Source organism: Danio rerio, chromosome 6, assembly GCF_049306965.1.
Source record: "Danio rerio strain Tuebingen ecotype United States chromosome 6, GRCz12tu, whole genome shotgun sequence".
NCBI lineage: Eukaryota > Metazoa > Chordata > Actinopteri > Cypriniformes > Danionidae > Danio > Danio rerio.
In genome coordinates this window covers 48116513-48135048 of record NC_133181.1, presented here as the reverse complement: position 1 = coordinate 48135048, position 18536 = coordinate 48116513, and the positions used below count along the sequence as shown (strand labels likewise).

Here is an 18536-nt window from a genome sequence, read left to right as displayed (position 1 = left end):
AAAACTGGACTGACACATTTTCAATTTCAACTTACTAGAACTTCTATGTGAAGTTACTTTGCTGCTTTGACACAATCTACATTGTAAAAGTGCTATAGAAATAAAGATGAATTGAATTGAATGCCAATCTGTAAGTCCATCAGAACCAAAACTGTTTGGCCATCAACATTATTCTAGATATCCTTTTTTTTTTTTTTTTTGTATTTTGGTGTACAACGCCTTTAACTAGTGAGGTGTCCAATATTAAATCACCTAGTTCAGCATGTGGTACATTCACACCACCCTTTCCTAAATGGTGTTAGTAATTCAACATCTTGTTTTCTTTGTCTGCTTCACATTTGTATACAGATGTTTCTTATTTTCCTAAACAAAAACAGAATCTCCCTAATGCTTCTGAAAAAAAGGGTCATTTGCACACAAACACAGACACACACATACAGACTGGTGTGCCTATGCAAAGCTTAGAAATAATATGGGTGTAGCTCTACAATCGCTCCTTCCAGGACTTCTGCTCTCTAGTCTAATTTGAATCTAGTACCTCTAAATCAAAGACGCTCGCACATTCCCATTGCCACTCTGAGCATTTTAAAAAGAGAAAAATGCAATAAGTATTTCATATTTAAAGCCCACAGTGAACGATATTGCACAGCCTTTAGAGATGCTAGTAATTGATAGGAGTGGAGAGTTTCCAAATCTTTAGCTCAATAATAATAAGATTTTCCCTTCCTGTTAGTTTCCAAATGTCCTTTTCTGGTCTGTTTGATCTTAGATAGGTTGACGAAAAAAAAAAAAAAAAAAACACAAGCAGTTGTTTTTGACAATAAATTGAGCTTCTTGTTAGTCTGAGATGCTTGATTCGGGCATTTGTGAAGTGTAAAAGCAATCTGCAATTAGTAATAATAACAACATAAAAAAATTAAATTAAATTAAATTAAATTAAATTAAATTAAATTAAATTAAATTAAATTAAATTAAATTAAATTAAATTAAACTCAATTCAATTCAATTCAATTAAAATATATAAGATAAAATAAAATTCAAATAATTTAATTTAATTTGAAATATAAATAAATAAATAAATAGTAAATAAATAATAAAAAAAAATAAATAATAAAATAAAATAAAATAAAATAAAATAAAATAAAATAAAATAAAATAAAATAAAATAAAATAAATAAAATAAAATTAAATAAAAAAATTTAATTTATTTAAAATAATTTTATTTGAAACAAACACATAAATAAATGAATGAATGAATAAATAAATAAATAAATAAATAAATAAATAAATAAATAAATAAATAAATAAATAAATAAATAAATAAATGAACGAATAAATGAAGGAATTAATTAATTCATCAATAGGCAAGCTGACACATAATAGCAGTCATTAAATGTCGAATGGAAAAAAAGAAAAAAAAACACACAAGCAGTTGTTTATGACAATAAACTGAGCTTCATGTTTGTCTGAGATACTTGATTTGGGCATTTGTGAAGTGTAAAAGCACGCTTGCAATTAGAAATAATGACAACACCACATCAAATGTGCTCAGAAATTATATATCGCTTCCAAGGCATCTAATTATATAAGAAAGCATTGCATTGAAGAGTATGCAAGAATGTCATCAGTTATTACTAACCCCCTGTCCCTGAAAGAAATTGAGATTTCACCACCTACAGTTCTCATCTTGGGTGACAAAACATCCAGTTCGTGTCACAGACAGCCTGTGTTATTTCTCTTTATCTTCAAGTTTTTTTGCAACACATTTGCATTTTCACACTACACCAAAGAATCGTTCTTGTTTCATCACAGGGGCCAGACAAACTGGCGCATTCTTCCATAAAAAAGTAACAACTTCATTTGAAAAGATCAATTATCAGCACACAAATGAGAACTCTGCTGTATGACAGCATGTCAAGGAACTTTGTGTAACCGTTAAAAAATCGGCCACTTCCCATCTGCTGTTGCAACTAGGACCGCGGGCGATTCTTTGATTGTCAATTCTCCCTCAACTTTTATGATGAGGTGACGCAAGGATACGCTATAGCATTCTCTAGTCTCCTTCATGTCTTAAGCTGAGCTTCTTGAAGTGGAGAAGTGAATTAGAATGAGAAGGTGGGAAGTCTGAAGTATCAGGAGCAGCTGTCGTCTCAGATGAAGTGAAGCTGGCGGTATAATTTACAATAAGTTGCTCAACTTCAATTACACCGGCTCTCCAACCTTCTCCACAAGGAATAGGTGCTACAAAGTGGCGGAGCAAGGAAGGTTAACAGGGCTTTTTAATAAGTAATGATGTAACATGACTTTTTCCATTTTATTTTTGATAGCAAAAGAGTAGAGAGGATATTTTGAATAAGCTTTTTTTATACTCTTGATTGTAATGTAGAAATATGCACTCTCTGTAGAGTGAACGTATATGTGTTGTGATAAGAGCCATATAAATACATGTAAATTGAATTAATATGTACTCAGTCTGGTGGGAGGTAGTGTCATACAGAAAAATGTATGATCAGTTCTCTGGATTTGCCATGTATAGGTATGTGTTTTGAGTAAAATATTTAGTTGTGTTTTAATTGAAATAATACTGATAATTTCTAGCACTTACACAATAAGGTTTCATTAGTTAATGTATTTACTAATATGAACTAATTTTGAACAATACTTGTACAGCATTTACACACCACACAGCAGCTGATTGGTGGAAAGTGTGATGAAGTTATGATTTATGGCCAAGCAGTTGGCAAATTTGGTTAAACTTCTAGGACATCCTGGGATTTTTAACAACCACCTCAGTTTAACATCTCATCCGAAAGATGTCACTCACTGAGCAGTATAGAGTACCAATCAATATACTGGGGCGTTAGGACCCATACAAAGTGTAGGTTTAGCGCTCCCTGCTAGTCTCACTAACATCCCATCCGGCAGCAACCTATAGCTTTTCCATGTGGTCTCCTATCCAGCTACTGACCAGACTCAGCCCTGCTTAGCTTCAGTGAGCGACTATGTGAGAGTTTCAGAGAGCTAGCTGCCGGCTTAACAAACCCTGTTGCACTATGCTGTATGCTTTATTCAGTTCATGGACTCATTTTGTTTAAAACACTGTAAGCTATATAACTGTGTTGCTTTTTACTAAGATGCCATTTTCTTGCTTAAGTAACATTCTAAGCAATGTAAATAATAGGTCTCAGGAAGAAATGGTGATGTGATATGAACAACCAGGGCTTGACATTAGTACTCGCCAACTCGCCAAATTAGGGTAAATTTCACCTGTGGCGGGTTAGACAGACAGTCCCACTAGCAACTATGGCTGGTGAGAAATAATTTTAAATTGTAGTTTTTTTTTTTTTTTTGAAGAACAGGGTTTGACAATAAGTATGACATTTAAATGTGATCTTAGAATCGAGAAGCAACACGACTGACAAAAATAATTGTCTTCACATAAGCATAAGAAAGCAGGTAAATACCGAATGAGAGGATGATCACTCACCCACACGAGTGATGTGATGCGTGCGTCTGTTTAAAAAAGCGTGTGCGCTCCTATTCCTTTGCACAAAGCTGTGTGTAGAGAAAATGCAACTAGTGCGATCGGTTCTCTTTGAAAGAGACTGGACAAAAGTGATGCTTGTGGACCCATAGTGCTGCTGATTTTAAAGGGCTCCAGAATTATTTTTTTTTTTTTGTAAGAAGCAGCGGTTGCTGTTTTTGTTTCAATGATTTTTTAAACAGATTATTAATGGGCCTAACGTTACCCGTGTGCACATTATCATCCTTTTATTTTCACGTTTTTCACCTGCTTACTTTTGTTTACAATTACTTTTGTTAATATGGTTTAATTATCTTTTTTATAATTAACATTGTTTTAATAGGAAATTAACTCCTTATTTATATGTAGCTAACTAGTGATATGAGACCTTTAGCCAAAACACAGACTGTGCATAGTTTTAGATACATGACAATATATCTACATATCATCTTGTTTTGACACATTGTTCAAAATTTGTGGCTTTGAAATCCTTTTTTTTTTTTTTTTTGGTGTGGTCAGAGATAGATTTGGTTAATTCTTAATCCTTTTGGAGCCCTGAAACTTCATGTGAAATAATAAATAACTGCAATGTGACACTATGAAAACACAACCCATTTTCTCTTGCTCACTGAGCAAAGTCATACACACACACACACACACACACACACACACGCGCACACACACACACGCACACGCACACACACACACACACACACACACACACACACACACACACACACACACACACACACACACACACACACACACACACACACACACAAAGTTATGTGAATGAGGAGGCATGTGGACATCATAAGATCTAAATCAAAATAAATAAAATAAAATCTTTTTCAACAACAAAGGTGTGGCTAATGAAAAAGGGGAATGCTAGTAATGTTAGAAATCTACCAGCCACAGTGGCTGGTGATCCAAAAAAGTTAATCCCAAGCCCTGTCTATAACCATCCATAATTCAACACTGCTGAATAAATGTGCTTTTAGTGATGTTGTTCAATTCACTTTTATGTTTTGAAATAAACCGCGATGTAAAGCAATGAACGCGTGTGTGTCTTGTTATTACAATGATAAATGTATGTACTCCACTGTGTACTCCTTACACAAACTTAGGAAAATGCATTCTTTATAAGCTTTCCATTGAAAAACAACTTGCTACAATCGGTGCTTGAGGGTTGTAGCTTCAGACTGATGTATAGTTTGTCAAGACTACTCATGTTCTTTCAGGTGGAATTTATTCGTAAACACTGATATGTTCAAAAACAGTGCATCCAGGTCCTGACAAGGCTAGACTTGAAAGTCGCTTTGAATAAAAGCATTGGCTAAATGAATAAATGTAAATGTAAAATAAGTATTAATAATTTATTCAAGCTGCTTTTTTATGGTTAATCCAAATGGTTATTTTTAGAGTTCAGTCTATGCTGCTATGAATTATTAACATTCAGTTGGTCAATCAAAGCAAAATGCTGAACTATTTGTGCTTCTGATTTGCAATAAATGAGAGGCAACTCTTTCTTCTCATAAAATAACATAACTACATCTAAGATCAATATTTTTATTTGTTAAGTAGCCGCATAATAAACACCATAATGTACGGTAAATACCCTGTCAAGATTTGGTTTGTAATAATGACCAGCTCACAGTATATCATTCCTTACTCAGCCAAGACAAAAAGTATTATTCCTTTATATATATATGACTGAATAGGCTAGGTTACACCCACAAAAGTACTTTACACAGGTCAGATCAGGTAGAAAGGCACCTTTTCACTTTAAAGTGTACTTTGACATAAAAATAATAGTACTGAAGTCTGATTACATAGGATCACAACATCAAACACCTCGCGGTGGTGACAGCTTTAACCAGACGCTCCATTTGCTGTGCACATGCTTTACGTGCTCATGCTCAAACAGACATTACATAGTGCCATACAACACCATCTGGCTCAGGAGACAGGAGGCGCTTTGAGGATCTGTTGCACACTTTAAGTCGTTCTGCGCAACACATTCTTTACTAAAACCCTCTCCAAGAAGGTAGACACACACCAGATGCTTGTGTTAAAAAGCTACAATAACAGCTTTGGTTATCCTGTGGGCTTGTGCATAGGCTTAAAGGGATGGTGTAGACTCATTCTGCTGTTGTTTAATCAACCTCATGCCATTTCAAACCTGTTGTGACTTTGTGGAAGACAAAATGTCATTTTAAAGAGTGCTCCTGGCAAATGTTCAAATTTGCAATGATTGCAAGAGCTTTTAATTTCCAAAGTAAACACAGAAAACAATAGTTTGAATGACTTGTACACTATATTTAAAGGTGCTGTAGATAAGTTTCAGACTCTTCTACAGCATAAAAATACTATCATATGTTTGTAGATATTTATGAAATATGGTAAGTGACCATTCTTATCTATCTGAAAAACAATGCTCATGTCATTTATTCTGCTTTGAAAATGTCTGCTACATGCCGGAACACTGTCTTTGTTTTGGTTCTTTTAACTCAATGCCTGTTAAAGCCTGATTTATACTTCTGCGTCAGGTGACCGGCGTAACCCACGGCGCAGGCAACGCGCGTGGCTGTGCATTTATACTTCTGCGCGCTGTCTCTGTCGGTCTGCATTAACACTTCCGAAACGCTAGTTGGCAGCGAGGTGTAAATGTTCCTCTGTGTCGAGTTTCTTCTCTGCTTTTTTGCTTTTCCTGAACACTTCCGGGCTCAAACTCGCTCATTTTGAGGCAGGAACCAGCGGACGTGCAACAACTTTAACTATGAGGTAAACACAAAACAAAACTTTTCATCCGGAGCTCCTTCACGGGACTCCACACTTGTAAACAATCGCTCGCGCCATTCCCGCGGCTCTCAGTCCCGCCCAGACTCGTCAGCGCTACCAAGCCGACCAATCACAGAGCTTACGCTAAGCGTCGTTGCGACGTGTAGTTACATTTTTTGAGAGGTGCACGTCAGTGACGGCGATGGCCACGGCGAAGGGCTATGCGTCAGCGCCGTAGCATACGCCGGTGTTTGATGCAGAAGTATAAATCAGCCTTTAGTCAATTAAATTTCAGCACCCCATGTTGCCTTGTTGGAAAACTGCGTATTTAATTCACTCTCTTGAATCATGCACCCGTGAGCAAAATGCAACCTCCAGTGAACAGAAGCAGACTCTGAAATGAGAAGCAGATTCAAAGTTCTACATGACGTTATTAATTAGCAAACAATATAAATATTACATATGTAAACATAAGGTGAGCAGGTTATATTGTAACCCGTGTAATAACAACACACTTTGTGATGAGATCTGCAGTGTTAAGCAATTTGGCTGTTTGCACCAGACGAAACACGACAGACATTTAAATACAGCCATTCAGAAGCACAAAATAGTGCACTCACTGCACTCCAACAAAAGTTGTAAGGTTTATAATCTAATTAATACATACTAAACCTCTTTAACATTATTAAATGTAGATGCTAAATCACTAATATGTGTTGGCTTTTAGTTTAAAGTTCAATTTCAAACTGTTTATTTTATTTTCAAGACCTGAGGTGAACTAGCTGCTGCTTTCAGTAGTATGGTAATAAATGTCATGTAAAATGGCATTCAATCTCACAGTGTTAGCATTTGTTTCTAACATATCAATTCAAGGAGTTGGTTAGAACAAAAACTCATTTTAGTATGGGAAATATTCCTTCTATTGCGTGCCATTGCTTTTATATAGAACGCAATTTAACTCAGCCTTTAAGCTCGATCGTCAGATTCGCTTCTGTTGGTCCTCAATCTGGCAGGCTGCTCTTGTGTTTGTTTTGAACCAAGAATGCAATATCTAGTTTAACCAGTAACCATAAACTAACATACTGCACATTTAAAGTTAGCCAAATATGAAATAAAACACATGTAGGTTTCAGTGACACTTGTGGCCATTAAGTGAAACTAATTCATTTTTTTGTACTGGTGTGTGTTTTGTACATTATATTATGCTTTGATAAACTCACAGTGAAGTATAATTTTATTCTTTGATTATACTTTTTTCTTTGATTATACAAGTAAAATAGATGAATAAATATTGTAAGAGCTTTGCAATGACATACAGTATATCCTGATGCTGCTCACTGTTTGGATGAATATGTAAATATACACTCTACTCTTTCCATTAAAAAAAATAATTAACAACAATATGACAGCAGTAATGAAAAAAAAACCACAGTAAAGAAAATATCTGACCATAGTCATGAGTTGTGTTTGATAATGCATATTAACATACTGTTATTGGACAGGTTTGGAATGAGATCAAGTTCTTTTTTATTATAGAGAGTTTTGTATCTGCAAACAATGCTTGAAATCAGAAGCCAATACAGTGATTGGTTATTTAATTAACAAACTATTAATATTTAATTCTGAGATATTGTTTTGGTGATCTGTTTAAAAAAAGATTTTATTTGAGTTCTGAATGACTGGACACTTAAATAGAAAATGTTTTCAAACCTGATAGTTAAAGTATATTAGTTTGATTATGAAGTATGTTTGAGATTGTAGACTGTAATATTAATCCTGCCATGTAAAATTAAACAGGAAATATGAAAACTAGCTATTTGAGAGATATAAAACTTGGTGCACTGTATCTATGAAGTGCTGACAGTATCTAGGATTTCACATTTCCTGAATTAGAACAGGCATTGGCCACTAAAGGCAGCATTAGAAAAAAGGACTTTATAATCAGTTACTTTTCACCCACCCTGTAATTTAAATAAGTCCTTTTCATCATATAAGCATGCGTTTCATGTCCCAAAGAACTGAAGAAAGGCTCTCCGGAGCACATGTAAACGTCACAACCTTTTGATTCCAACAGAAAAAAAGAAAGAATGTCCTGAGTCTTCCACATTACAGTCTACAAGCTTTCATAGACAGAGTTAGGAATGCTTTTCTACAAGCTCCTCGCACACTGAAAATAAAAGTGATTAATACATTGCAATTCATACAAATAGCCCCTTTAAGCCATTATTCACTAAAACATGTTCCCTCCTATGAGCAATTAACTGAAGAACCTCTGCAATCATTAAGCTAATCAGCTCAATTCATGAGCAAACCATTCAAGCTGATATTGTGAGCCACTAACTCACTGACAAAACTGAGAAGACTCCAGATATAGCATAAAAAACAGCTTTATAATCATGTTTAATGCTTCATTTGATTAAATACGAATAAAAAAAACTCCCAGTATGTTTCTTAAAATGCATCTATTTGTATTCCGCAAAATATATATAAAGTTATCCAGGTTAAAAAAGATGTTGAGGTAAAAGAAGGGGCAATAGGGCAGGATTGCAGTAGTTCAGGAGGTTGAACCTAATGCATTTGGAAAGTGATGGACACTAGAGCTGCTGAGAGAAGGACATTCATCAAAAGGCTCTATGATTCAAGCTTCCTGACAGGAAAGAGGAAGCTACTGATTAGCTTTTCCATTAAGCTTGATCAATTCTGGAGCTGCACATGGATCTGTCTTTTCTGCAGCACATCTGAACAGCGTGAGGAAAAAGACGTTCATTTGAAAGCATCGAGCCACCAGCTCCATTAACATACTTAAGAACATACTTAACTATTGATAAATCGCAGCAAGTGATGGAGAATGAAAACAGGGCGGGTTAATATATAGCTAAAAAATTCTCCCAGTATTTCATTTTGCATTTGCAAGATGCCATTCTACCTGCCCAACGATGGAATCAGATGAATGGTCGAAGGTTAAACGTGTGTATGCCTTTTCTAGCGCTTCTGAAAAGAATTTTGTTATTTATAAGAATTTATTTATATCTGTTTTCAGCTCTGAATTCAATCGGACTCCATTGTTAAGTAATAGTCAAATTTAGACTGCATTTTTAATTAGAAAGGCGTCACTTTTGCCATTCATGAATCAATTTAAAGTTTTTTTTTTTTAATTTAAATCAGATCCCATATTCTATTTTATACGTTTATTAGGGACACACTGTAGCACAGAGTTTTCACACCCGGGGGTTTGCGTCTTTCTCATGGACATTATCTTCACGTTTTGAAGTTGACATCCACAATTAGTCCGGTTGCTTCCTTAAGCTAAAAATGTAGTTCATTTAGTAATTTCCTTACAACTTGCTAAATGAGCGATAACCAGAAATCGAATAAGTCTCGAATAAGGCTTAAGCTTAAGGCTTAATCGAATAAGGCTTAAGTGACAACTGCTCCAAACAGTTCTGTGTGATTTGTTTAGTTATCATGTACACAGATAAAGCCCAGCAGGCACACAACATCAAGCAGTGCTTAATTTGTGAATTGAGAGGTCCCAGAACAGATCGGGGCAACGAATCCAGCATGTTACCTGAGGATGGAGAGGTGTCCACACGAAAGTGGAGTGCGAGGGGGTTGGATAGTGGAGGGGTGTCGCGGAAAAAGGACAAAAGTGAAGAGAGGGGAGTTGTCGTAGACGAAAGTGAAGAGGGTTAGGGAGTTGTGGAAGAAAGTGAAAGTGAACATCGGACGGAGGAGGAGGGCAGTTGAGAAGGTCAGATCAGGTGATGGATCAGATTTCAGAGGTGCTGGATCCACAAATTAAGCCCTGGATTTAGGTCAGGTGACCAAAATTCAATGTCTAGCCAGCGTCTAAAGACAATACCGACCTCAAATTTAGTTGATTTTTGGTTAAGTTTAGGTTGTGTTGGAAAATCCAACATTTGATAGATGTCATAGTGGTGACGTCCACACAACATCAAGGTGCAACATGATTAAACTTTGATATATAGTTGATTTTAGGTTGATTTTTAGTCATTTAGTCATTTAGACATTGGATATTGACGTCGGCCTGATTTTCATTTCCAAACAAAATCCAACGTCCCCACAACATTGGGGTACTTAGGGGTACAACGTCAATATGAAGTCATGTTGACATCCTGTGCCTGCAGAGAGGTAGCAAAAGCCTCAACATAATTTACTGGGTATAAAAGATTTCAGTAGAATTCAGAATGCATCAAAACTTAACATTTTATTTTACAGATGAAAGTGTTCATGCCACTTACATGATCAAACAATAACAGCTAATTCAGACATAAATGCACAGCATCAATCACTCAAAGATAAATCTAAGACTATAGATGGAAGTCCAGATTGTACATAGTGTTGAGCTTGAGAGCTTTTGCACTAAGGGCCAGTCTGGGTACATCCTGGGCATGTTTTTCACAGGTCTTCTTCTTTAGACTCCAATGTTTGTATTATTTTATTCCTGGGTACATTTAAGTATGAATAAAATCCATCCCTACACATTACATATAAATATAGAAATACACTACCCTTTAGGTATTTTTTTTTTACATGAACAATACTTTTATTCAGTATCTATTAGATAGATCAAAAGTATGCTTCATCAAACTTTAACCTCATGTGTAGATTCACTGATTATATATATATATATATATATATATATATATATATATATATATATATATATATATATATATATATATATATATATATATATATATATATATATATATATATATATATGCATACATAATATAAATATGAAACCTGGAAATTTATTCTATGGTTTGCAGAATACATAAATCAGAACATATAGACTTGTCTCTTGAGCACAAAAACCAGCACTTTAAAAATATTTAAAAAGAAAAAAATGCAGCCTTGGTGGGCATAAGAGACTTCCTTTAAATGCATAAAAAATCTTATCCATCACATTCCTTTGAACAGAAGTGCTCAGTAATTATGCATTTGCTTTAAAATGGCTTAAAAGTATGTCAAGTAGATTCAACTTGCTTAATGTGAGCACTCAAACTAAAAATACTAAACCTTAACTGAAAGAATTCAATTATACTGCAAATAATCTCTATTACATAAATTTTTAATCTTTGAATCATTTTTCTTTATATGCACAAATAGTATGTACATGTGCACACATGCACACACACGCACGCACACACACACACACACGCGCACACACACACACACACACACACACACACACACACACACACACACACACACACACACACACACACACACACACACACACACACACACACACACACACAAACACACACACACACACACACACACACACACACACACACACACACACACACACACACACACACACACACACTAACTATCCTTCAGCTTAGGCCCCATATGTTTTAGTTTTAAAACTGCATTTTAGAACAAAAACAATCCATGTCAAAACTGGTGTTTCACCTAGCGTTTCTAAAAAAGATCTCTTTCCACACTTTAGCATGCATTACACTGTATGCGGAGGTCTGAGCTCCAGGCAGTCAGTGGGGTGCTTTAAGCAAAACTCCCCAGGCGAGAGCAGCTCACGTCGAACAGTTCATCAAGGATTTACTGCTGGATCTAATCTCACTATAGTTGTTAAACGTGATATTTAATTCATTTATTTTCTTTCTGAAGACTCTTTGGTCTTTTGAATCTATTACTTGTTCCCAGGTAACATGTTTTGGCTGAGTGCAAAGATAAGTTAATAATTTAATTTATGTAACCATGCACACTGATTCTGCACATTTGACTGATTGTTTGCCTTTATTTCCAATAGTTATTGTATGTTATACTATTATTATGGGCATTAAAGAAGCAGTAATTTTATAGGCTTCATTTTTTAAATAAATATGCATACAGTGACGATGACAGTCAGGTAAATATTGAGCTAAACGATGCCTTTTGGTATCTGGTAATATCAAAATGAAAATAGGCCGCTGCTTTGATCTTGTTTTCATTTTATTGTTAAGATAGTGAAACAACTTAGCCAGGGTGATGTGAATGATGTTATAGAGTTTCCTTTGAAGATTTACCTGACGTGTCCTCGAGAGTTTGTTTTCCCTAGCAAACTTGCAAAGTCTGAAGGCAAGGATGCAAGACTAAACTTTGTGTACTTAGTATTGAGAAAAAGCCCCAATCAGATGTAAATATCTGCAGCCCAGCCTCCGTTTTCAGATGTCTCCGTTTTCCCCCATCCATACTAACACAGAGCAGCAGCGTTTTAAAATGAAAACAGTCTCTTCAGTGTTTTTGAAACACTCCATTTTTGGGGCTCGAAAACTTTGGGGTAGTGTAGATGGAAGATATAACTGTGGCTTAACTTAAACTAAAACATATTAGTGTAAACAGGGCCTTGGTCTATGATATACCAGGGGTCAAGACGGCGAAATGAACTGCCAATTATTCCGGAAAATGTTTTATGTTGCAAATGCCGCAATACACAGTAACATACAGAGTTATTATCATTTCTATCATAGTGTGTTTGGTAAGAAGAGGGCGTTCTGTTTCCTTTTTATTTATTGTTGGAAAGCACATTGGTCAACAAAGGTTGTTATATTTGGGCTGTATAAATAAAGCAGTCATTTTCACTGTCAACAATCAGATTTCACTGTGGGCGGAGCTACTCATTGCAATTCTATATACAGTATATATAACTGCTATTAAGCCAAAAAAATAAATAAAAATAAAATTTCTTATCGCCAATAACAGCGCACCTGTTCAGGACACGCTGTACATTAGCCGATGCCAATGTGCATTGGCACAAAAGAGCCCGTGCAGTTTTAGAACCGTAAAAAAGGGACTGAGGTACAATTTGCAGAAGCAGTGATGCAGATGACCAAACATCAGTGTTTCTGTGCCGTTGGCAGTGAGCTCACCTGTAAAACGGAGGAGGGTCACCTTGCGCCTCACAGCTGAAAACCACCTCCCTGCTCTTCTCCATAGAGTCCACTGGAAATACAATGCTGCCCGGCTGCTTGGAGAACACCAGGTTTTGCAGCGCATTGCCTATACACAGAGAGAGAGAGAGAGAAAGAGAGAAACATTACAAACCATCTTAGCTAATGTACAGTTGTGTGTTTTACTTTATTTTATTTTGCTTTGTTTATTTGTAATATTTTCTCCTCTTTCAATGATTAAAAAAATCATATATCATATCATATTTATTTATTTATTTATTTATTAGTATTTTTTATTATTTGTTTATTTATTTATTAAAATTCTAGTTGTATTTTTATGGAGAGTGTCTGGATGTATATACGTATACACTCACCGGCCACTTTATTAGGTACACGTCTAACTGCTTGTTAACGCAAATTTCGAATCAGCCAATAACATTGCAGCAACTCAATGCATTTAGGCATGTAGACATGCTCAAGCCCATCTGCTTAGTTTAAACTGAGCATCAGACTGGGGATGAAAGGTGATTTAAGAGACTTTGACTGTGGCATGGTTGTTGATGCCAGACAGGCTGGTCTGAGTATTTCAGAAACTGCTGATCTACTAGGATTTTCATGCAACAACCATCTCTAAAGTTTGCAGACAATGGTCAGAAAAAGAGAAAATATCCAGTGAGCGCAGTTCTGTGGTCGCAAAAGCCTTGTTGATGCCAGAGGTCAGTGGAGAATGGCCAGACTGGTTCCAGCTGACAGTAAGCCAACAATAACTCAAAATAACCAATCATTTCAACTGAGGCATGCAAAAGAGCATCTCTGAACACACAACACGTCCAACCTTGAGGCAGATGGGCTACAGCAGCAGAAGACCACACCAGGTTCCACTCCTGTCAGCTATACAGGACACTGAGGCTACAATTCGCACATACTCACAAACATTTGACAATAGAAGATTGGAAAAACGTTGCCTGGTCTGATTCCTGCTGTGGGTTAACAACAAAAAGCATGGATCCATCCTGCCTTGTGTCAACAATTCAGGCTGGTGGTGGTGGTGTAATGGTGTGGGGGATTTACACTTTACTTATTTTGGTTCCATTAGTATCGAGTGAACATTGTGTCAACGCCACAGCCTACGTGAGTATTGTTGCTGATCATGTCTATCCATTTATAGACATGCACAGTGTACCAATGTTTTGATGGCTACTTTCAGCAGCATATTGCACCATGTCATAATGCGCAAATTATCTCAGACTGGTTTCTTGAACATGACACTGTACTCAAATAGCCTCCACAGTCACCATATCTCAATCCAATAGAGCACCTTTGGGATGTGGTGGAATGGGAGATTAGCATTGAGGATGTGCAGCTGACAAATCTGCAGCAACTGTGTGATGCTATCATGTCAATATAGACAAAAAATTCTCAGAAATATTTCCAGTACCTTGTTGGATCTATGCCACAAAGGATTAAAGCAGTTCTGAAGGCAAAAGTTGGTCCAACTCGGTACTAGTGAGGTGTTACTAATAAAGTGGCCCGTGAGAGTATATACAGTTGAAGTCAGAATTAGGCTATTAGACTTTTTTTTTTTTTCCACCAATTTCTCCTTAAGGGAGAGAAATACATATTCAACAAGTTTCTAAAATTAATAGTTTGTTCAGAAGCCAATCCAAATAAAATGGATTTCTAAATTGGGTTAATAATATTGACCTTAATATGGCTTTAAAAAACGTTTAAAACAGCTTTTATTCTAGCTGAAATAAACCACATTAGACTTTCTCCAGAAGAAGAAGAAAAAAAAAAAACACTATAGGAAATACTGTGAAAAGTTCATTGCTTTGTAAAACATAACTTGAGAAATATATAAAAAGAATAAATATACTCATATAATCACTTTATGATTTTATTAATTGTTTATGTAATCTACAATTCTTTGGAAATACTTGACAAGTCAAGCCAATAAAGCTCTATGTAAATGAATTGAACTGAATGGAATTGAGAGAGAGAGAGACAGAGCGAAAGAGATCAGCACGCTCCACTTACAGACATCCAACCTGCTTGCAAAACAAGCTATTATCTGGTGGCGCTGAGCAGGCCTGCACTGGTAAGGCATTAGAGACTCAAACCACAGGCAGACAAAACATATCAATTAATTCAACTAACACCACAGCAACTGTAATGGAATCGCCGTTGATTGATACAGAACAACGGTTTGAGGACACGCGTGCATCGCTTTCCGTCGGCCCTGCGGTCTGTTTTTAGCCTTCACCACACCAGTGCAGTTGTAACGAGAAACGCTCAGGCAATTAGACGTGTGGCAAGCGCCTCTCGTGTTGTGATTCGAGGTGACACGCTGAGACCGCGCACGCAACCTACGGGATCTGCACAGTTTGAGAGATGGGAGCAAACGGGCCAAGTGCAAAAAAATGAAAAGTTATTTTTGGTTCAATCTGTGAAATGTATTTGAGAGGTATTCATTAAGATGTTGATGCTTCTGCAATCAATGTTGTCACAAAATCTGTCACTCTGTATGTGTTAAGATGCAAAAACGAAAACGTGACAAATATTCATGACAAATATTGACAAATGTTGCTTTCTTAAATTATTAAGAAACCAAGCATGCATTTTAAAACCATGTATTGGCTAAATAATAAAATAAAATAAAATAAAACAAAACAAAACAAAACAAAACAAAACAAAAAAAAAAACAAAATAAAATAAAATAAAATAAAATAAAATAAAATTAAATCAAATTAAATAAAAAAAATTAGCAAATAAAAAACAAACAAACAAACAAACAAACAAACAAATAAATAAATAAATAAATAAATAAATAAATAAATAAATAAATAAATAAATAAATAAATAAATAAATAATAAGATAAGACTGAAGCCTCCAACATAATATTGAATGAATTAATATGATGAAAATTATGATGATGGAACTTTATCAACTTGATTTAATTTTCGATGGTTTTATTTTTCAGTTTTTCATTTTAATACAATGTACAACGCACCACAACTTATCAACAAAACAATTTTAAAGGGCATTAAAAATACAATGAAATACAGGACAAGACGAAATTAACTTGGACAATTATAAAATATCAAAAATACTTGAAAATATAAATATAAAATAATATAAATATAAAAATATAAAACTGATTTAAACACCAATAATAATAATAATAATAATAATAATAATAATAATAATAATAATAATAATAATAATAATAAACAATAATCAACAACAACAACAACAACAACAACAACAACAACAACAACAACAACAACAACAACAATAATAATAATAATAATAATAATAATAATAATAATAATAATAATAATAAAATAATAATAATTATTGTCTGATATACTGGCAGAGCAAATACAAAACAAGGCAATATATCTGAATTCAGTGTGAATTTACATTAAAATGTAATACTGCTCTACTGCATTTGCTTTTTAGTAACCTGAAGTGTCTATACAGAATAAAAAAATACATGTAATAAAAATACATCTAGAGAGGCAAAACTGTCATTCTCCATATCTCTGCAAGCAGCTACATTCTCAGCTAATTATACTTATAGCATGTTACGTGTTGTTGGTTTCGATGTTGCTAAGTTCTGCTCAAAGAAAACTACGATGTACAGTACTTCACTTTGTTGTATCTCTGCAGCTGATAGTAAATTTAGCAGAAGTAAAGATAAAAACAGAGGAAGAAGAATTAAGACTAACTAACTTAGTCTGCAAATCTGTTCTCATCTTCTAACAAGCAGCAGCAAATTCACCAAAAAGTTGCTCCAAAAAAAAAAAAGCTTTTTAGCTGCAGGGGGTGTCAGTGGAGCAACGGTTACATTTAAAAATAGCTTAAAATATATATTTAAAGCATCATTTAAACAATCAACACAGTGGGGGTAAAGCTGAAGAAATCATATTTGTTTTTCCACTAACATTTACTGAGAAATCCATTCAGTTCTATTGACTGCGAAATGCTTTCTGGGTTGAGAGCTTGTATTGCTTGCAGGAAACAAAATGAGAGATAAACTTTAAGCCTCTTTAAGGAATAAAATGTTGGATTTTATTCTTCCTGAGGTCTTTTCTTTTCAAAAAATGAAAGAAAAAACATTTCTTCTTAGCTGGCTGGGTTGCGTAAGGTTTTTTTTTTTTTTTTTTTTTTGCCACAAGGCATCTAAAGTGTGTTTTGTACCTTTGATAATATTCAAAATGTGCTACTATAAAAAATATATATATATATAGATTTGACTTTTCTTTTTTGCATATGAAAAAAATGAAAGGGGAATGTTTTTTTCTTTTTTTGTGAAACATTCAAAATTGACATACAAACATACTCCACTCCACTGGTCAAAAGTTTGGGGTCAGGTTTTTCCTCATGTTTATTTTTTTAAGAAAATTAGTCTTTTCATCAAAGCAGTATTTATTAAATGTAAAAAAATATATAATTGTTAAATATTTATATACATTTTAACTAACTGCTTTCTTATTGTATATAGTTTCAAATTAAATTATTACTCTAGTCATTATTGCTTTTATTATATTCAATTAATAATAATAATAATTAATATTAGAGTGATTTCTGAACTATTGTGTGACTCTGAAGACGAGTAACTAAGCTGAACAATCTTCTTTAAAATTGCTGGAATAAATTATTAAATTAAATACTAAACTACTTTTAAATTGTTATTTTATAGTGCAATAACATTCACAATTTGTACTGTACTTTTGATAAAATAAATGCAGCTTTGTTGAGCAGAAGAAGCTTATTTTAAAACATTTAAAATCCTACTGACCCCAAACTTTTTGAAGGATGGTGTGTATAAAAAAGTGGTATTGGCCTGTAGCATGTGAAAAGATTAAAAAACAAAACAAAACAAAACAAAACAAAACAAAACAAAACAAAACAAAACAAAACAAAACAAAACAAAACAAAACAAAACAAAACAAAACAAAACAAAACAAAACAAAACAAAAAACAAACAATTAAATTTAGAAATAAACTAAATAAAAATGTTAGTTACAATATTTTACCAAACATATTTCTAAATAGTTTCCATTTGGTAATGGTCTATATTAGACAATAGCTGACAAATAGGGGCCTGGTCTGCTTTCACTGGACAATTATATTGGTCAAATTATATAAGTGTTCAACAATGTTAAGTGTGTCTGTATGTTTCTATGTTCTGCAGAGCAGGAACCTGCTAAAAAAAACAGCATTCATGCTGAGCCAGGCCCGTTTATCTTTTAATCTTTTCCTGTTAAAAAAACCCCAAAAAACAAATAAAATAAAAAAATAA

At 34.4% G+C, this 18536-nt stretch overlaps 1 protein-coding gene across 8 annotated transcripts in view; it reads right to left on the bottom strand.

Annotated features, from left to right (window-relative positions):
- Positions 1-18536, bottom strand: part of cntn4 (contactin 4) — a 445220-nt gene that overhangs the window by 233063 nt on the left and 193621 nt on the right. For all 8 annotated transcript variants that reach the window (XM_009302657.4, XM_073953300.1, XM_068221777.2 and 5 more), the window contains 1 exon segment: positions 13207-13336. In XM_009302657.4, the coding sequence (XP_009300932.1) occupies positions 13207-13336 (130 nt within the window).